Here is a 20,904-nt window from a genome sequence, read left to right on the forward strand (position 1 = left end):
CAGCCCCACCTCTGGCTCAAGGCCTTGTAACTTCAGGGGCTGATCAGAGGCCCCACCACCAGCCACAGAAACAGACTCAGCACTGGGGACTCAGGCCAATGAGACAAAACTTTGCTGAGGGGCTTCTGGAAAGGAAGACTCGTGTACCTCTGTGGAGGTCTCTTCTGCACAGTGCAAGTGACAGACATCAAACCTGAAACTTTGAGAACCCCGTCCAAAGATGAAGCCAACCCCAGGCAACAGGGGACCCAAGAGCATCACAGAAAGCCTAAGCTATAGCCTGAGTGCCCACTTACTTCAGATGCCCAGAATGCCCAGCCAAGGCTTGCTGAGCAAATGAACCCAAAGTTTGGTCACAGTGTCTCCATTCAGACCTGGTCTTTGGGAATGGGTGACACTAGGGGTGTGAATACTTAAATTCCCAGAGGCAAAAACCACAGGTGATGTCAGGGCTGGTGGGACCAAGAGAAGCAATGCCAGTGTGTTCTCCAAATACAACCAAGGATGAGGAACAAGAGGCCCGCCAGAGCCGACCAGTGTCTGAGTCGCTGTGGAAGAGCTTGGGAGCTGGCAGGAGGGAGGGGAGACCAGGGGGACTTCCCAGGGATGGTCACTGTTTGTGCAGAGTCTGTGGCCTTGGGCAAGGAGAGGGACCATTAGCCATGACAAGGTATGTGCTGTTCACCTCTAAATTTTGAATGTCTCTCAGACAGACACAAACCTGGTAGTGTCCCAGCTCCCAGACACTCGGCTGCAGGCCAACTGCCTACCATTTGGGCAGGGGTACCGCACCCAGGCTCCCTCTCTCTGGGAGCAATCTGTGCAGGGTCAGCTTCCTCCACCGCCTACACAGAGCTCCCTGCAGGCGCCACCCCTGGGAGACGGAGCAGGGCTTTTCCTGCTGAACACAGCCCCGCCGAAAGGGGCAGGACCTCCTTGAGGGTCAAGGGATGAAGCTCAAAGCCACCATTTGATACATCCATGAATCTCATACTGAGACAAACCTAAGGCAAATGTTTTGTCCTGCACGATGTGTTTAAATTTCTCACCATGAAATAAAAGGGAAGATTCTCATGGCACACCCCCCATCCCAAGTTCTGAAGCACAGTGGAGGGGACCAAGCCTGAACTTCAAGCCCACCTCTGCCAGCATGCGTGGTCAACGTGGGAGGAATGGACAAATGAATGAAGAGCTAAAGCTTCTGAAGCAGGGGTAACTGGAAATGAGCTCAGTGCCCGCCCCCGCGCCCCCGGCGCCACCGTGCTCACGGAAACCATGGTGGGCAGAGCCAACAAGGTCAGCCACAGACAAGGGAAGGCCACAGCAGTGATCATCGCCCCGAAGCAAAGCTCAGGGGTTTATATAAGACTCTGACGTTCATCTCCTTCACTGGCTTTTCTCCACTCTCCAAAGTTATGTAGGGAGACGTCCCTTCCACCTGTTAGTCCGGCAGGTCCCCGGGCCCGGGAGCACAGCTCTGGACCCAGGCCACCACGGTGTGTGTCACAGGCTTGTTCACAGCGTGTCTTTGAGCAGCTGAAGAGCTGGGCCGCGTGCAGTGGGGACCTTCGTGCTGGAAAGTGAGGCAGTGGTATAAAGAGGGAGAAGCTGTCCCAGCTGTGCTAGTCCCTCCTGGCACCAGGCTCGGGCCTTTCCCATGCCCCTGAGGCCAACTGTGAAGATTCACAATCCTGTCCCACTACTCACCAGCCAGCCACCCACCCTCCTTGGGCCTCCACTTCCACATCTGCGAAATGGAGTCCTGGCACCTGAGCCCACAGTTCTCACACATATTAAATAATGTCACTTACAGCGGCACCTAGCTGGCTCTTCAAGCTCCTTCCCTGCCTGCCTCTTGGCCCCCAACACCTACACCCTAACCGACCACCAGGCTAACGGCCAGGGGGCAGGGGCTGAAGCATTCAGTGGGGCCCAGAGCAACTCCATAGGCGATGGCGAGCACACTGCAGCTGGGGGGGCAGCTGGGAGAATGGAGGCTCTTGACCAGCAGCACCCGCCTGGGTAAAGGGTCAGTGGGGCGGACTGCCTCGGTAGAAAACCCACTGATAATCACGGTGTGGCCGCACTGCAGACAGGAAGGGAGTGAGGACAAATAAATGAACACAAGTTTTCTGCGTGTCTTTGTCAGTTGGTTTCATTTTGTTTGGAACACTAAAGATTTATTTTCAAACAGCACACAGACGGTCTGCAGGGCAGGGCCAGGCCAGGCCGATGTCTGGGCCCTGAGGTCTCTGGAGAGACCCAACCCCACCCACAGCAGCTGCCAGGAAAAAGAGGACCCTTGCCCGGGCTGCTCAGCCGAAGCTTCAGGCAAGCGTGGTGGCTCAGCAGCCCCCAGGCCCCGCCCTGCGGCCAGGCACACATGCGGGCACAGTGTGGGGGCGGGAGAGACCGGGGTGGCCGGGAACCTAACTAGGGGAACACAGCAGCTTCAGGAACACTGGTGATTCCACTGGACTTGCCGAAAACAGGCTCTTTGGAAAACAACCTAATCTTTGGGAGAAAACCTCTTGACTTAGGTCTCTCCTCTCAATTTCCCTTTTCTTTTCAAAAGTTTAAAAACAAAATCAGGAAAAAAAAAAAAAAAAGCCCACACATTTTTCGGGAAAAGGTGTTCACACGCCCAGAGAGCTGCACCAGCTGCTGCCCTCACTGAACCCGCTCGGTGAAGTTCTCCGGAAAGACGCCCCGGCATTTCTCCAGTTCCTTGTGCTGGTTCCAGTCACTCTCCTTCACGCCCATGAGCCAGCCTTCATCCTGAGAGTGAAGCGGAGCACCCAGGTCACACAGGGAAGGGGACAGAGGGCACTCAAACCCTGCAGGGCATGGGTCACACTGGAGACCTGCTGGGAGAATATCCCCTCATTCTTGCTGATCATTTCCTCCAGCCTATCACACCCACCTGAAAGAATGCCTCCTCCAGGCAGCACTCCCTGCTACCCCAGACTCAAACCAGCTCAGGCTAGGAGCCATCTGCCTTTCATTTAGCAGGTGGATTTAACTCTGGCATTTGGGCGAGTCCTCCTCTCTCTAGAAAGGCAGCCTAACTGCTGCACTGGTCTGAATGTATCTGAACACCCTCAATCCCAGGCCAGGAGCTTCCCACTGTCTGGTGCCAACAGAGCACATCAGCTGCTCTTCCAGACTTCTACAGACCCAGAAATTTCTGGTGAGCATTGACCAGTTAAAGTTTCTCAAGTGACTCAAGGCCACCCCCTCAAGCCCTTTACCACACACCTGGCCTTTGCTTTCAAAGACCCCCTCACAGGGATCACCTGCCCAAGCCCTGACAAGGTCCCTAGCCCCAGACTCTGACCCCTGGGCCCACAGGAGCCATACATCCTGCCCAAGGTGGAGGCCATCACTGACCCCACTAAGCCTGGGATCTCCCTCGGTCTTCGTTATGTCATGGCCTACCTGTCACAGAGCCTATGTATGTTCTCTGACCCATGTCCACCCACCCACATGACTCCCACTGCAAGCTGGGGGCCAGGATTCTGCTTCTTAAAATCCCACCCAGTCCAGGGCTAGCCCTGGGAGGACATGAGTGGAGAGCCGGGAGTTGAGGGGAATTGGCAGGTTTAGCACTGGGCATAGGAAATCCTTATTAAACCTCCTAGCCCTTGTGGCCTCAGTCGATACCTATTACACTCGAGTCTCAGCACCCACAGTGAGCTCCTGCTAAGAACCCACAGTTACCCAAAGCAAGGAGCCTGTGGGAATTTAGGAGGGCAGTCCCTACTCTGTGCCAGCCCCAGCCTCCACTAGGAGCTCACTCTGAGATCGACTAACGAGGAGAAGCCACCGCAGGGAAAGGTATCTGGCCTGGGAAGCAGCTGGGGGCACAGCTGGGGGTGTTTGGGGGTTCTGCGGGAAACCACACACTGTCCCTGTGGGCAGGGGGCAAGGCCAGCCTGGAAGAGGCAGCCCAGCATGAGGCTGACGAGAGGACACCTCACCGGCTCGCTGCTGGGCCAAAGGTTTCACGGAGAGGTGGCCAGGGATCCTGTCCTAGGAGGGGAAGGAGACTTTAAGGGTAGGGGAGGAGGAGGGGAGAAAGACAACTTGATGCAAAAACCTGAGAGAAAGGCAGAGCCAAGGGAGGAAGCCAGAAGGAAAGCTGACAGCCCGAGGAAATGGACAAAGGGGACATGAAGACCCAGGGAAATGTGACAGCACGGGAGGAGACACCAAAGGGAAGGGAGAGACAAGGGAGAGAGGTGAAGGGAGGGGAAATGAGCGAGGGGAGAAGAGAAAAAGAAAGAGGGGGGGTGGTGGTGAGCAGCTGCACACTGATGGGTCTCTGCTGCCCCCTGCTGGCCACTCCTGCCCCTTACCTGCTCCTCAGGGTTCTGGAAGGGGATCACCAGCACCACGTCACCAGCCTTGAGCTGCAGCTCATCCGTGTCGGTGGCCACATAGTCATGCTGGGCCTGCACCTGCAGAGGTTGGGGGAGAGCTCAACACCCCATCCTCCGAGGCCTCTGGTCCCACCTGCAACCTAGCTCAGAGCACCAGTCCTTGTGGCGGCTTCAGTGTGCCCTGGAAACATGGTGACTGGAAGCAAGGGAAAGCAAAAGGACCAGGGCTCAAGATGCCACCTCGCAGACTGGGTAGCAGGGGTAGTGGGGGCAGGGGAACTTTGGGCAAACCCATGTAGCGTCCTAGCTCAGTGCCCTCGTCTATAAAAGGGCACTGTTGGGTCAGATGATGGCAGAGGCTGTGGGGTCAGCTGGCCAAGGCTTACCTTGAACATAAACCCCGGGGGCAGGTCCAAGCGTCCTGCCCCGCTGCCACCCTCCACGGTGCCGTTCACAGTTGCTGAGAAGGTCTCTACCACCACCGCAGGGAGAGAGCTCTGGGGAGAGGAAGCACAGTCAGCATGGGCAGGAAGCTGGTCCCAAGAGGGCAGGGGCCACAGGGGCAAGGGAAAGGGAGGGTCCCTGTGACCGATGCCAGACTGGTCTGCCTCCGGGTTCCTCGATAGGAACTGTAACCTGGACCAGCACAGAGCAAGGAGCATAGGCAAGACACAGGGCTGGGGAGCCACGAACGGGAGGGCAGGTGGACAGCAGAAAAGAAAAGACAGGGCCTTGGCCCCTGTCATCTTACGGAGGCCGCTTCACTTGCTGCTGTCTCCCCGGGCTCCTGGGCTCCAGCCGCAGGTTGGGTCCCACCCGCCACCTCCGAGGCCTCTGCTGGCTGCAATATAAATGCCGGCATGGGGTCAGACACAGGACAGACACTGTAACCAGGACAAGGAAGGGGGGCATGGAGGGCAGTACCCCAAGTGGTATCTAGAGCTCGCCAGTGCTGCTGTGTGGTACAGGGAGCCCCTGGAGGAAAGGCCAGCTTCCTGCCCCGGGAAACAGCTGGAGAAGCAGCTAGAGAAGGTGCTGGCAGCACAGAGATGCCAACTGACCTGCCACATAAGCCCTTGGGTGCCACCAAGACCCTCCCTCACAGGCCCTGCTCTCTACGCCCAAGACCTGGCCAACTCTCAGCTTCTTCCCACCTGCCTGGCCTGGTGGTTGAGCCAGTAGACCCCACACTTGGGGACAACAGTAAGCACCTGTCCCAGCCCCAACAACCCAGGGCAGGCCAAGCAAACCCCAAGAAGGGGGCAGCACAGAGCTGGGCACCATGGTGGGGGCCTAGCCAAGACAGAGTGGACACTGCCCAGCCTCAGTCAGGCTGACCTGGGTCAACACTCACACTCAGCCAGTTCCAAGCTCTGGGAACAATCACTCAAGCTTCCTAGCCCCCACCTTCCTCGTCTGTAAAAGGAGGAAATGTCTAGGTTAGGGAGAAAATTAAATGAGAAAATTCTGGAAAGTGCCTGCCATAGGTCAGTAGATGCTCTGACCACACCTCCCTCCATCTGCGGGAGGACTAAGTTGGGAGGCTGGGGTTGGCAAGGAGAAGAAGGGCCCATCTGGCCTGAATCACTGCAACCAGGAGTGACCACCCCCATCCTGGGGCCTCCTGGCCCATGGCCCTGGCCTCACCCTCAGGCCCAGAGGCCTTGTCCATCCTGTGCCCCCTCCTTGGGGCTCTTCCTCACTGCTACACCCCCAGAGACTGGGGACAGGTGGAGGCTGGCAGGTGGACACTTACTTGGGCAGGCCCCGGCTCGGCTGTCTGGCTGGGCCAGGCCACAGCAAAGGTGCCCTCGGCAGCGCTGGGCTCCCTGGAAGGCAGGCTGCCAGCTGGACTCTCTGTGGGCTAGTGATGGGCCACCAGGGAGAATAGGGTGGTGGGGGGAGGGGGGACACCAGGGAGGAGAGGTTTTGGGCAAGGGCACGAGACAAGAGAAGAGAGTCGTGAGCAGCCCAGTGTTGGCAGAAGGGAGACTGGGTACCTGTGGCAGGCAGCCTGGCCCAGCAGGGGACAGACATGGAACCCGTAAAGAGAAAACCACACCCACTTCCTTGCTCCCAGCACTGCCAAGGGGACGAGCAGGTGCAAACAAGCCGCACACAGTTCAGCACCCGCCAAAACCCACTTATCAAGGTGGCTGCCCACACCAGGCTTTCTCTGGCCTCCCCCAGAGTCAGGTTATGTGGTGCCTTGGAGCTGGCGAGAGACTGTGCTACCAGCATTTCCACACCCGCTGCCCCTGATCCTGCAGAAGCCGCACTGTGTTTGCTAATGATGTCCCATGCCCTCCCTGAGCCGCATGCCCGAGCCACCCAGTGATGATGACGCCCACCCAACAGACCTGCTCACACGAGGACACCTGGCCTCACCCTGTTCATCCTGTATCTCAAGCCACCCTCCCTCTCCCCTCTGTCCCAGCAGCTACCTGATGCCACTGCCCTGTAGGGCCCCCACAGATAGACAACTCCTTAAGGACAAAGACCCTCCACCCCAAGGCCCCCCTCACAGGCCCCAGCCCAGCAGGAGGACAACACATCCCTCCCAGGCAACTGCTCACAGACCCTGACCCTCTTCTCCAGCTAAGCTGAGGAGCCCCTTCCCCAGCCAGCAGGGCTTGGCTGAGAGAAGCTTCTCCACAGACGGGAAGCCGTGGGACAGCTGGAGACAAGCAGTGGCTGCCCGCTCCCTGTGCGCACAAGCACTGGCCTGTGCGGGCATGTGCAGGCACCTGTGATAAGGCCAGGGCAGGACCAGACACACATAGAGAGCAGCAGCCCCTCCCCCCGGGGTGGGCACAGAGCCAACACGCTTACCTCCCAGAGGTCCCATGGAATTGACTACACGCAGCAGAGGGAGAAGGAGAGAGTTGGTACAGAGGTTAGTCAGGGAGAGGGGGGAAGCTGTCCCCAGTGGCCCCCAACCCAGGTCCCTACAGCTCAGCAGGGACAGGGCAGCATAGAACCAGGCTCCTGGGTCTCCAGAGCGTCGAGTCCTGGATGCCAGCCAAGGGGCGGAGACCCCAGGCCAGCGAGCACCCAGACGTGGGTCTGCTGCAAGGAGAGGGGAAGGACGCTGACAGGGGCCCTAAGTTACCGAGTGAGTGTTCAGTTGACCCTCCTCTTGAGGGCCTTCTCCCTGACCTGTGTGTGCTCCTACCCTCCTCCTGCTCAAGGCTGAAGGAGATGACAAGAGCTGGGGGCCAGGGGAAGGGCAGTGAGTGTGAAGAGAGCCTGTTGACCCCACAACCCCAAAGGCCTGGCTCAGATGGGCACACATGGCCAGACCTGAGCCCATCACCCAGCGCCCCATAGATCCATGGGCCCACAGGTGCTGGTAGACTCAGACCAACCTGACCAGAGGGTGTGGGTGCCTTCACAGGGCTCGCCACAGGTGGGAGGGGGTCAAAGTCCAGGTCCAGCAGACTGGCCTGCTCCGAGAAAGGCCCTGGGGCCTCAAACTTGGCAGCAGTGGCAGAGGAGAAAGGCAGTTAGTGACCGGCTGGGAGCATTCCATGGGGTACACATGGCAGGTGCACACACTCACAGACACCTCCGCCTCACACACAAAGGAGCACAGCCTGTGCACAACCCTGGCATGAGCTCCTCGCACACAAAAACAGCACCCACCCCCACCTAGGACACCAGCAACAGACCCACCGGGGCAGCCATCCACCAGCACCAGCCCCAACTCTGTCCTGCAGGCCCAGACGGTCTCCCAGCCCCTGCTCCTCCTCTCTGCTCCCCACATCCTCGGGCTCTCCCAGCCTCCCCACCCCCACCCCAGAAGCAACACAGTCCACCACCCTGGGCTGGACAAGACCACACACACTCCCTCTAACTGAGAGGGGGCCCCTAGGACAGACCCTGGCCAACTGTCGCTACCCCTAGACAGACAGGTCATCTGCAGGGATACCCACCTGCCCATCGGCTCCTCAGAGTGAAGACAGGGCTGAGCCAGAGCACACTGACTAGGAGCCCAATCTTAAGTGTGGGTTCCCCAACACTAGCAGCACCTGTGCTCAAACTACAGGTCCTACCCCCAGCCACCCCCAGAGACTCCTATTCAGGGGGCCTGAGTGCAGCCTAGGAATATGCTTGTAATAGGATACGGTGTTCACACTGAGAAGCTGGGCCAGACAACGGAGGGAGAGCTGCCCTTGAGGAGGTTAGGCTGGGTCAGGAGGGGCCTGCTCAAGGGCAGGGACACACAGGGTTGCCCTTTGGGGGTCAAGGAACACTTTGCCTGAGAAAAAAGGGCCCTGGCTTGGCCCTGGGTCCTCCTGCCCTACTTCATGCATGCCAGGAGGGCCAGCCCAGCTTCCCATGTCTACTCGGTCTTGATGGTGCCCAGTGCCGAGAGAAGCACCTTCCTGCCTGTGGCCACCTGAAGTCTTCCATCAACAAGGACCCAAGGTTTTGGTCCTAGGGAGACGGTCTCCCCAGAAAGACCTTCACACCTGAGTTGTGGCCTACCGGGAAAGATCCAAGACTCTCAATTCTGAGAATCCAAAGTACCAGCTGTCCCACAGCTCGGAGGATAAGGCATCCACTCTGGGCCAAGCCACAGACAGAGAGCCCAGGCCAAGTGGTCTCACTTCCTCAACATGGGTCCCGATCTTCAAGCCTCTGCCTTAGGCTCACCCCCAGCCACTAATTTTCCTTAGGTTAGTCCATATCTAATGGGCCAGGGCTGGGGCGGGTGGAGGGAGGGGGTGTCACTGCTCTGACCCCCAAACCCTGCCCTCTCTAAGCTAGAGAGTGCTAAAGACTCCATGAGTGCATGGTTTTAGGTGTCCTCCCACTTGCTGGCGGCAGCATTTCCCTCCCCCAGGTAGCCCCAGCACCAGCCCCTTGTCAGAAATCCATTAAGCCCAGACAGCTGCCCTCTCATGCTCCAAGGGGACAAGGCGCCAGGCCAAAGGCAGACCACATCCTCCTGCCCTACCTCCCAGCTGGCCAGCTTCCCCCTCATGGAGGATCAGAACTGTCCTTTGGTGTAGGGACACAGGCTACTCACCTGAGCCCCGCAGAGCAGCCCTGTTAGCACAGCCTAACAGCCCACCCCAGCCCCAGGCAACAGCACCCACGGTGTATGCATCCCCTCCCCCAGAACAAAGATCTGGCTCCCTGGAGTGGGCAGATAGGGTAGCAAGGCAGGCATGCAGTGAGCGTGAGAACAGAGAGGCCGACACACTCGGTACAGGCAGTCTGGCTCCAGGGCGGGCCCGTGGGTTCCTCACCTGTTAAATGGGGACAACAACCCCCTCCCGGAGTGTAGATGAAAACCCAACAAGTTCCCGTAGATAAAGGGCTGGCGCCATTCCCCAGCACATTCCCCAGCACATTCCAGCAGCACATTGCCCGAGACGCTGTGCCACCAGATTTCCTCACGGTTCAGGAGCACCCCTGGACCAGCGCAGGCCATCTAGAAGGGAGCTCGCCTGCCTCCCAGGGCCCTGAGCCAGGGTGTCACCCACCTGCCCAGTAGCCACACTGTATTGAAAGTTCCTAGTCCTAACTTGGAGTCTTCCTGCTGGGGCTTAAGGCCCACTCTCCCCAGGCTCCTCTGAGCAGAGACCACTGTCCTCAATTGTCAACTGGCTCTCCCTCCATACTTACACTCTCTGGCCCTGCAGGTATCTGAGCTTGGGCAAGGGAGCCTTCGGGGGCAGAGCACAGAGGCCCTGGGCAGAGCAACTCTATGGCAGTGCTCCGGGGCAGGGGACCACAACCTAGGATTAGCCAGCCTGCACCACAAGTGAGGACCCTAGTGGGAAGGGCCTTGGCTGTAAGGCCTACAGACAAGACTCAGAGGGGTGAGCCCAGTGTGGCCTCTGCAAACTGATCTGACATGTGCAGCCCACTCCCGTGCCACCACAGTGACCTTCTGTCCATCTGGGCATGACATACCTTCTCAGGGCACTTATGAGCAGCAGCCCTGCTCTACAGTCCAAGCACCATCCCACCTCCAAAGCCAGTCAGCAGCTCTGGGAGCTAAAGTCTAGGTGCCTTGGCCAGATATACCAGGGTCTTCCCAACTGTGTTCTCGCTGCCTCCTCTTACTGCCATACTGCAGCACTCTGCAGACACACTGAACTTCCAGAAGTTTCTGAGCCCATGTCTTACCCCTCCTGGCCTATACACATGCTGCTTTCTCTAGGTAAAGCAATGAGTCTGCTTACAGCCACCTGGCAAATATCACCCGCTCCAGGAAGCCTTCCCTGATTGCCCGAGTCCTCCCCCACCTCCCACTCTGCCCTTTGGCCATCGCAACAGCCAGAAGGCTGACACGAAGCCACAAGGAAGCCACTACTGAGCTGACCAGCTCCACAAGAACCACCCACCTGTGTCCCCATAGGTGGCCACAGTACATGCTCAGAGATGGATGAGGGAGCATGGATGGAGGGATGGATGAATGAGCAAGGGGGAGGCTCTGGGCCAACCTCTAGGGCCAGATTCTGGCTCTTGAGGCAGAGGCGTAGGGCATGGGATGAAGGAAGAAGGCCATGCACATCCCGAGAGAGCAAGAGAGAGCTGGGCCGCGGTGGCCGCGGCTGACCTGGGAGGGGGTGGTCACGCTGATCTCAGGGACAAACGTGTCATCAAACAGGCTGAGGATCTGCTCCTGCTTGACCTCCTTGGACGGGGTGTGTTTGGGAGGCGGAGGGACTGGTGGCCCTTTCCGGAGCTGTGGGTCCGCGGGTGAGGGGCCGCACGGGGAGGCCCAGCAGAGCGTGGGGGGCAGGGCGGGGCAGACAGACAGAGACAAAGCCACAGTTAGTCACACCCCAGGCTGTGGCCCCACCCAGGCAACTGAAGGAGACAAGAAGCCAGAGGAATCACTGCTGCCCAAGGCACAGACACCAGAATTACAGGACCCCCCCCCAGAGGGAGATTGAGGCAAGAGGTCCAGAAACAATGTATAGAGAGAGAGGAAGAGAGGAGGGGATGATGGGGGAGGAAGTGAAAAGAGAGAGACAGGGAGAGGGCAGAAAGGAAAGGAGAGAAAAGGGAGAGCGTGCAAGCTGCCTGGCCGCCACTAGAAAAAAACTGGGCTGACAGCCAGCTGAGTGAGACACAGCAGAGAGGAGTAGATAAGACAGCCTCCCTCCCAGCCTGGGCTCTGCACCCTCCCTGGACCCTCCCTGCACCTCCTGCCCAAGGAGCTTTGACTCGCCTGTCCCCTGTGGCAGAGCGGGAGCCAGCGCCTGGCAGAGGGGGACCTCAGGCAGGGAAGGAAACCCCCCAAGCCTCGGTTTCCTCAGATGTTGAGCTGGGCTGGGCCTCACAGAGTGGTTATGAGGACTGAATGGATGAAAATGTAGAACGCACTGGCACAGTGTCAGGCCCAGAGCAAGTGCTATTCAAGTGTGGGCTCTTGTCACACTCTTAACGTGGTTATCCTAATCAGCTGCGGGGCGGGCGATGATCCACCACCAAGAGGGCTGCTGCCAGGAACTGATGGTAGGAGAAGGCTGACAGCTCAAACAGAGCTCCTGGCGAGCTCCTGGGGACATGGCTAAAACCTGGAGAAACTGGCAGGGGTGGGGGCCAGGCTAGGCTGGGCAGGGGCCTTCAGGAAGCTCATGGCAAGTCCCCTTGGCTACTGCACACCCCTGACTGAGCGTGAGCCCATTCCCTTGCTGACCCTGTAAAGGTCCTGCATGGCCCCACACCTAGAGAGAAGGAAGGTGAGGAGGAGGGAAAGCAGCCACCTCTACAGATCTCGGTGCCCTGGGGCTGAGGGCCCTGGGAGCCCTTAAGGAAAGGAGGAGGAGGAAGTCAGCAGTCCCAAGGGTTAGGGAGAAAGGGAAGGAGAGGATGCTGTGGGGGCTGAGGGAGAGACACAGTCACAGGTGCTCCTGAGAGAAGGCAGGGCTCCCTCACTGAGGGGAGCCCAGGCCAGTGTTGGGGACGGAAGACTGGGAAGGAGGGGGACACCGGGAATGCAGAAGGAAAACGAGGAAGGGGAGGAGGAGACAGGGTGCCTACCTGAGATGGGGACTTGGGGAGGGATGCCCCGGCTGTGGCCGAGCTAGGCGGCTCAGGCTCGTGGTTGACTCTGATCTCTGGGGTGGCAGCCGGGGAGCCATCTGGCGGAGGCGAAGGGCTCTTGTTCCCTTTTGCAGGGGCGTTGTCACTGTGGAGGTAAGACCAGAGAGGAAGCTTACAAGGGAGGTCACCGCTTACAAGAGGCAATGTAGGAATCCATAGGTGTGCATGGGTTGGGATGTGTACCCCAGGGATCCCTATGTGAAAACATGTGTCCGTGTGGGCATGTGTGTCCACCAATGTGTGAAAAGGAGGAGGTATGTTTGTCCACACAGATTTGCTGTGAAAATGTAATGTCCACGTGTGCGTGAGTGTATGTTCACATGCTTACATGGGAGAAATGCATGTGCACGCGTATCAGAGTGGGGGGAAGTGAAGGGGCGTGGGCACAGGGCCTGCCTCGGAGACAGTGACAGCCCCAGGCAGAACTCCAAGCTGGAGGTCTTCAGCCCCCAGGGAAACCACCTCACAGGCCGCTGCCAGGCTCCATGAGGGAGCCCTGCTCCACAGCACAAGAAAGCCAAACATCCTAGAGGCAAATGAGTCTCATCCCACACGTCACGCAGCAGCCCCAGTGCCCAGCGTGGGCCCCACTCCTCAGCCAGCTCCCCAAGGCCTCGGCTGGCCTCCCTGCCTGTCCACCCACTCACACCAGGACACCAACCACTGCCCCGTTCCCAGGGTCCACACTGCCCACCACTCCACACCCACACTGCCATCACCATCTCCACACCTTTGCCCCCCCCCCCCCCCCCCCCCCCCCCCCCCCCCCGCCCAGGCCCTTTGGGGGAAAACAGAAGAAGCCAACCAGAGGCACTGCCAGAGTGGCTGCTGGGGATGAGAAGGGGAGGTCTCCCAGCCATATGTTCAGGATAGAACAGAGAACAAGGGCAAACGGTGTGCATCACCAGCCACTCGGGTGCGAGGGGGCAGAAAACAAAACGTGTATTCGTCCTTGCATTAGGAAGCTCTAGACCCGCCCTGATGCAGAAGAGCCACTGGCCACAGGCAGCTATTTGAATTCATATTCAAATTAAGTGAAATTAACAGTTCAGCGCTCAGTGGCCCTGGCCGCATTTCAAGGGCTCACCAGCCTCTCGAGGTGCATATCTATTGTACAGGGCAGCTCTGGAAGGCTACAAAGAAGCTAGCGACCACATCACCTGGGGAGCAGGGGGCTAGATGATGGGACAGGTGACAGGTGTGAGGGACATCATCATCTCGCCTCATCTCTCGTCAATTTGTGTTTCATGGGAATGTATTTGCCTCCTTAAAGCATGTATAGTAACACAGTACACACACACACGCGCGCGCACACACACACACACTCACACGGGCGCACAATTTTTAAAAAACCCCGCCTGCTACCAGAGCCCTTCCCCTGAGGCTCACCAGGCCTCCTTTCTGGCTACATTCCCCCATTAACCTCCTGGTCTGGGCCACAGCCTGGTGGACACACTGTGGTACAGAGAGGAATAGACTCAGCTGAGCTCTGGCCATGTGCCCCCCTTGCTCCCACCCAACAGCCCCCAAGCCCTCTGCCCCCACAACACACAGAGGACACAGCGCAGCCTGCCGCCCTGCCGGCCCCCTCCCATAGCACCGCACACGGGAGGACAGGTTAGGGGTTAGTGGTACCCTCCGAGAAGGGCTCTAGGTGCATGCACGGGGCCGGATGGCCAGGGTGCTGGCCTCGGACACCCCCACAAGACAGCACTCGGTGCTGGTACCTGTTCTTCTTTCTGAGCAGCCGGGAGAGCAGTTTAGTTTTCTTTCTGTGGGAACGGACGGGACGCAGAGGCCTTCATTTCGGTCATGAATCATACCTGATTCAAGGCTGGCTGGCCTGTTCCCTTCCCTCATCAGCAAGCCCTGTGCTCAGAGGAGTGCCACAGAGGCAAGCCTCCCCTAATACTCAAAGACCATGAAGAGGGCCTGACCTTGCCCTCAGAACCCCATGGCCCGGTCCTGGGGACCCTACTGGCCTCGGCCTGCTTCCAGGTGTCCTGGGACAAGGCTGAAAAAATGAGCAAAAGGAGCAGCCCCAAAATAGAGCATGATAAGCTGGGGGAGACTACCAGCCACCCACTCGGCCTGTGATTCAGCACCCAGGGGCTCTAGGGGCCCACAGTGCCAGGAGGGAGCGGGTGGGGTGGGAGGGCCACTGGCCGGTGTGGGGGCTGTGAGAGGAGGCAACCAAGCACAAAATGGGCCACCGTGGTCAAGGAGGTTCGCAAAGTTCCCCATGCTCAGAGCAGCCTTCTCCCACAGGAAGCACGGATCCGGCCACCCAGGCCAGCTGCTGCTCGCCACCCTCCTCACCCATCCTGACCCTCCCACTGTGACTCAGAGGCCAGGCGGGAGCAGAGCAGGGACCTGGGAAATGGCCTTCTGGCCTTTATCCCCACCCCCTCCTGGCCCGGATGCAGTCCTTTGCCTCAGCCCCCCTCAGTCACACGCGTCTGGTCTTATTTTCGGGGAGAAGAGAGCAGCAACACCCACTACCTTCTCAGTCCTGGGGTATCTCCCAGCGACCTCAGGCACAGATATATTCACCAGTTTTACGGACAGGACAGTGAGGTTCGTCCATGCTCACCACACTGTGTTGCCACAGGTGCAAGCCAGAAAGGAAGGGAAAACCCCAGACTCGCTACTGTTTCCTCTGAGCCGCAGCAGGAGGGCAAGGCACTTCCCCCCTCCCTCATGGCTTCCCCTCAGGAAGCAGGAATCTCCTGGCCGCTGGAGGGGCTCTGAGAGGCGGGCCCGGCTGAAGACTGCAATAAGGATGCGTTTGTGGGTATGTAGAATCCCTCTCCAGGGACTCGCCCTTTCCCAGGAGCAGGAGAGGGGAAAGGTGGCGCTGCCTCCCAGCTCTAGGAGGAAGGCTCACCTCCCAGGTGGCTCTGCACCAGCACTGAATCATTTAGTTCCTGGGCCTCCCCTCCAGAGCCACACAGCATCACTGGCTACTCCGACTCCACCAGTGGGAGAGGCAGGCCCAGGCTCAGGGCATACACAGACTGCCCAGGAGTGCTCTTTCCCAATGGGACACGCAGGAAGGACGTGGCATCAAGCCTCGCCCTGGTCCGGCAGGAATGAGCCACCCAGGACCACACCTCCCCCCAGCCATCTGCAGCCGGACCGCAGTGCGTGTCACACACCTGGGCTGGGCCTTGACTGTGAAGGTGTTGCTCCCGTGCTGCTTCTCCAGGCTGACCAGCACATCGTTGAGGCTCTCGTTGAGCTGCAGGAGGAACAGCAGGCAGGTGGGCAGTGCCTCTGGGGCCACCAAACAGCCCCACTGTCCCCAGTCACATCCCTGCTTCTCCCACACCCTGGCCCCTTCCTGGCACCCCTGTCCCTGACCAGGAATAAGCTTTCCTTACTACATCAGTCGGAACTGGGAAACACACACCAAACCCAGAAAACCAAAGGGGGAAAATGGAGGAAATGGGCTCCATGGCTAAATCATTACTGTTTCGGAGGACTGTCTTTTCTTTCGACTCATAGAAATTTCCTAAAATGCCTCTCACAGCATGTACTGTTTTTAAATGTTTTTAATTGTTTTTGCAAACTAACTTCAGATTCTAACTGCTAAGGTCATTTTGCCAAGATGTTTCCAGGCCACATTATGACTGCCAGAGATTTCACCAAAAGCATAGGCAAGATAAGAGGTTTATCCTGTGTATAAAGAACATTCTCACTACTGAGAAAATTTCCTTCTTTTGCTTTGGCCACCAGGAAACTCAGAACTATATTTTCTTCCTACTTTATATAAATGTTTCCTTTCCTCAAATGCCTTTTTCTGTTTGTTTGTTTGAATTTTTCATAAGTTGTCTCAAATCTTTAAAGGGAGGAAGGAAAAGAAAGGGAAGACCTAAAAGGCAGGAAACCATGGTCAGGGTGGTGACTCAGGAGAGGCCCCAAGATGCTTTTTCTCCTCCCACCCTGGGCCTGGAATCCACTACCATCACTTTGTTCCTCTGGGGCCAAGAGACAGAGTCAGACCTGCTGACAGCATAGAGGGAAGGGCTGCCAACACTGAGTTTCTCCAACTCTGCTTTGCAAGTTTAATTGCCAGTTAAGTTAAAATGAACATAGCACAACATAAAAATTTAAGCTAATCAGACCCCTTCTTATACCAGATTCTGGCAGATTAAACAGACATGTTTCAATGCCTTAAGAAAGATGAGAGAAAAACTGAGAAAATTCCAGTACTTTATTATTTGCCTATCAACTGGGAGAGGGTGCCACCATTCTCTGTCTCTGAGCTCGCTGGGTCAATATTGACAGCTGGAGAGGGGCTGGCTCTGTCCAGGCAGGAGGATTGGACTGGGGACTGGAAGGAGACAGGGGCTAGGCCTAGGGGTCCTGCTCACAGCCTCTCAAGCACAACGGCTGGGCCTGGACACTCTAAGAATGGAGAGCTCCTGGAGGGCAGGGGTAGGTGGTTCCTCGCCAGGGCCCAGAGGTGGCGCTGTGGTCACCAGTGTGCAGCAAGCCCCAGCGCCAGAAAGAGGGCACTTGACCAGCCCCTTGTACGCCTCTGCCCCTGGTCCTGGCACCAGAGCACAGCCCAAGGCCTGAAGTGCACAGGGGTCACCAGGACCTACCTTACTCATCTCCTTGTGGAAGTTCTCCTCCAGGCCCGCAATGCTCTGAAATGTGTTCACATAGAAACCTACACGGCTGCGGGAGGGAGGGAGGGAAGCAAAAGGGCGAAGTGAACACACAGATCAGTGCAGACAGCACAGGAGAGCCGCACCTCCATGCTCCCCAGAGACCCAAACCATGGGAAGTCATGGGGCCCAGTGGACAAACACAGGAAGATACTGCCTGAAGCCTCAGGAGGGAGGCCAAGGCTCAGCCCCACGACCTCCTGGGACTTACCTGTTCCACAGGGATGGCAGCTCTTCCTGCAGATCCACATTCATCTCCTCAAACACTTTCTGGGCTTTGATGAGCTCCTCCTCTGCCTGAGGGGGGGGACTGGTCATTCCCCTCTGCTGGGCCTCAGTCCCAGCCAGCCCAGGCCAGGCCAAGCCCACCCCCAAGACCTGCTCCCCCTAACCTCGCACCCAACACATTAGGACCAGGGCTCTGGGCAAGATGGGGTTAAACCAGATGAGGACACTCAAGGGGACTTCCCCATGCGGCCCCTCTTGGGGCACCTGCCTCCAGGTCTGCTCCAGGAAGGGGAAAGGAGAGCAGCCCTTTAGGCCCACGTGGGCCAGAAGAGAGATGAGAAGTGAACAGGGCACTCCAAGAAAGCTCAAGAAAGCTCAAGATAAGGGGCCCAGGGGCTGGGGCCCAGGAAGGAGGCAGAGGCAGACCCCAGATCAAGCCCAGCAGGGATTCTGCCCACTTACCTGTAGCCCCCTCTCAGGCCAAGCATCAACCTGCTGCCCAGCTCCCTTGGCCTTGCCCTTGCTGTCCCTGCCTGAGTGCCCCTTTCTCAAAGCAGGTCCTACTCTGCCTCAGCCACCTCCCTGTAGGATGTGGCAGCAGTATTTCCTATCTCTCCTCCTCTCTCCTGTGACCCGTCCCCACCAGCTGGAGGCCAGAGGCAGCAGCTCAGGCACATCCAGGAAAGGTGGCGTCAAGATGGGGGAGAGGGCAGGGCCGGGGAGGAGGGAGCTAGGCTGCTGGGCAGGGTGCCTGTGCTCACCCCCAAAGCCTTCACCCTTCCAGGGGCAGGCCCAGTGCCCTCCAGGCCTGCTCATGCCCACCATCAGGTGGCGCTAAGGCCCCATCCCACAGCCAAAGACTGTAGGGAATAAGGCAGCAGGCTGAAGCTGAGGGAAGGGTAGGGGTGAGTCACAGACCCTGGGCAGAGAAGAAGCTCTGCTAGCTCTTTTGGAAGGGGCTGCTGGAAACAGTGACTCAGGGGGGTGACTTGGATTCAGGGTCTGAGTCACAACCCAGGAACGTGGCAGGCCCCTCCCCGGAGAACACTTCCCTTACATTCTCAGGCCCTCTGGCAAAGGCAAGCCAACTGGCCAGAACGCCAAACTGCCACAAAGCACACAATTTCCACGGCCCACCCAGCTGTCCCATCCAGCTTCAGGCACCAGCCCCAGTCAGCCCAGCCTCAGTGACATGGGTAGGGGCAGGAGGAGAGAGAGGCCACCTTCTTCCTGACTACAATTACCTTCAGGTTATCAGAACTTGCTAGAAGGAACATAAGCTCCACACCTAACTTTTTAAAATCTAATTTAAAAATTAAAGGTAGAGGAGGGGGGAAAAAAAATAAGAAAGAAAAGAAATGACTGTTTGAACATGCATGCCTGGTGCAGCTCCCACAGAAGATCAGATCCAGAGGGCCTTCCCTGCCTTACCCCACGGGCATCCTGGTACCTGACTGGAGGCCACTAACATGAGTCTATAACCCCTAGAACGAATGATTCCCACAGGGGTAACCAGTGCCGGCACTGTCACACACCCCTCCGACCCAGCTGCCGAGGGTCTGGCTCAAGGCCCGTGTTCCCCAGGAACCTGCCTTGGTCTGGCTCCCATACCCCCAGAGACCACCTCAACATGAGGATTCAGCCACCTCCCCAAATGCTGGTCATAACGCCTCAGATGAACATCCATGACAATGATGATGACAGTGGCACAGCAGCCCACGTGGGTAGCCCAAACCCTATTCACACACCCAGCGATGCTACAAAGAACAGGGTGCCTCTATTTTAGTGTTCCTGGAACTCAGGGCCTGTGTCTGTTATTCCCTTTGGGTCTCATTCCTCATATTCGGGCTGTTTCAGAAGCACTTGGGGTGGCAGGAAGTTGGGGGAGAGCTGTCCATTGTTGGGGAGGCTTTGCAGCCGCAACGGCTCAACTAGATGCAGATGGACACACGGAGCAGCCACAACAGGCCACTGACCAGACTGCAGGGCACGGGGGTCCTGCAGGCAGGTTTGAGGGGACTGTGGCCAGTGTGGAGAGCAGCTCAGAATGAGCCCACAGGGTATATGGTGCTGGTCAGCTTGAGAGAGCACAGCTTCATCAGGTCACACTCCCTCCCCAAAGTCAGGTTAACCAACAGGACAGTCTCAGGACCCCAGTGCCCCAGCTCACAGCCAGCCAGCTGCCCATGGGAACTCGGAAGGCTCCCCTGCTTCCAGCCAGGCATAAGGCAGGGTGGGGGCAGAAAGAGGATATGCTCAAATAAAAATTGGGTCCAAATGGAAAAGCCAATTTGGCCGAAAGGCCAAACATCTGCAGTCCAACATCCAAAAATGAGATCATGTGTGTTAGCCTCCCTAGTGGCTCCCCTGAGGTAGGGGTGTGGGGCCCTCCCAGCAGGATCCCCCATCCACACCCATCTCGGGAGCCCCAAATCAAACCATAGGCACTATCCCCAAGCCCCTTCTGTCCCTGTTTCTCAGGGACAACAAAAATTTTCACCTGGTCTCCCACGAAACCCATTTCAGGGAAAATTATGCAGACACCCTGGCACTGGGTCAGTGGCCCCTTCTCCCTCCAGCCAGAAGTCCTGAACTCTACAGGTCAGGCTGGTGCTCCAGCCCCAACTCTTCTCCACTTCCCATGGACCATCTCCCCCAGACTGTGGAGATCCAGGTTACCCCAGCCTCAGGGTGGGACTGTCACCAACTCCAAAGTCAGCCCATAACTTTAGCCTAAAAGAAATCAGGCAGCAAGTCAGGTAAGAAATTGGGCCGTGATCCCATGCTGAGCCCAGAGCTCTCCACATCACAGGCATTCAACACATGTGGGTTGAAGATGATGAAATCAGGAAATGGCCCAGAAAACATGGGGCAGCTGCCCAAAGAGAAACCCAACCTTGTGGGTCAGGGCTCCATGGCCCATCCCCACCTCAGGACCATGAAGGGGTATTGGAGTCCTGTCAGTTTCACTGGAGAGGAAACCATGAGGCAACCTCTCCTAGGGTGTATATAGTGGTCCTCGGACACAATGAGCTCACCCAGACCCCAGCCCATCCCAAGGACAGAGGGCTAAGAAGAGTGAAGTACTGTCAGAGTATTAGGACCAGTCGGGAGTTTTGTACAAAGACCCTCCTCCAAGAAGCCCACCAGAACCACTGTGGTGCATAGTTTGCCCTTCATGGAACTCCTAACGGGCAGACCATTTAGGCCCCAGGTCTCAGCATCCCAGCCACACTTGAAGAGCCCTGCCAGGGCTCCCCATCCAGGAGCATCATGAGGGTCCACAGGTCCCAAGGGTCCCTTTGAGCTGGGGATTTTGCCTCTCTGGACACATTTGTCTCTTTGGTAAATTCTGGATAGCTTCCAGCTTTTATGAGGCTCAAAAAATCATACATGTCAGGACAGGAGACCTCAGGGAGGACAAATGGCTCAGAGCCTTTCCTGTGTTCCCAGAGGCTAGGATTTCACAAAGTCCCAGGACTACCAGAGACCTAGGCACGAAGCAATAGACTGGGGCCCAACGCAGGTTAACCAGAGCCCCAAGC

The 20,904-nt window shown here is 57.7% G+C and overlaps 1 protein-coding gene across 13 annotated transcripts in view; it reads right to left on the minus strand.

Annotated features, from left to right (window-relative positions):
- Nucleotides 1–2,137: 2,137 nt before the first annotated feature.
- BIN1 (bridging integrator 1) overlaps nt 2,138–20,904 on the minus strand; it is a 54,017-nt gene continuing 35,250 nt past the window's right edge. For 4 of the 13 annotated variants that reach the window (XM_059394490.1, XM_059394486.1, XM_059394488.1 and 1 more), the window contains 12 exons: nt 17,343–17,428; nt 17,066–17,141; nt 15,614–15,696; nt 12,393–12,540; nt 10,960–11,088; nt 7,751–7,858; nt 7,215–7,238; nt 6,139–6,246; nt 5,134–5,223; nt 4,769–4,879; nt 4,359–4,460; nt 2,138–2,778 (listed from right to left, as the gene is read on the minus strand). In XM_059394490.1, the coding sequence (XP_059250473.1) occupies nt 2,671–2,778; nt 4,359–4,460; nt 4,769–4,879; nt 5,134–5,223; nt 6,139–6,246; nt 7,215–7,238; nt 7,751–7,858; nt 10,960–11,088; nt 12,393–12,540; nt 15,614–15,696; nt 17,066–17,141; nt 17,343–17,428 (1,173 nt within the window). In that variant the 3' untranslated portion in view covers nt 2,138–2,670. The remainder of the gene's footprint in view (nt 2,779–4,358; nt 4,461–4,768; nt 4,880–5,133; nt 5,224–6,138; nt 6,247–7,214; nt 7,239–7,750; nt 7,859–10,959; nt 11,089–12,392; nt 12,541–15,613; nt 15,697–17,065; nt 17,142–17,342; nt 17,429–20,904) is intronic. The other 9 variants (XM_059394492.1, XM_059394494.1, XM_059394491.1 and 6 more) reach the window with 5 other exon arrangements.

The sequence above is a fragment of the Mustela nigripes genome, chromosome 3 (assembly GCF_022355385.1).
Source record: "Mustela nigripes isolate SB6536 chromosome 3, MUSNIG.SB6536, whole genome shotgun sequence".
Taxonomy (NCBI): Eukaryota; Metazoa; Chordata; class Mammalia; order Carnivora; family Mustelidae; genus Mustela; species Mustela nigripes.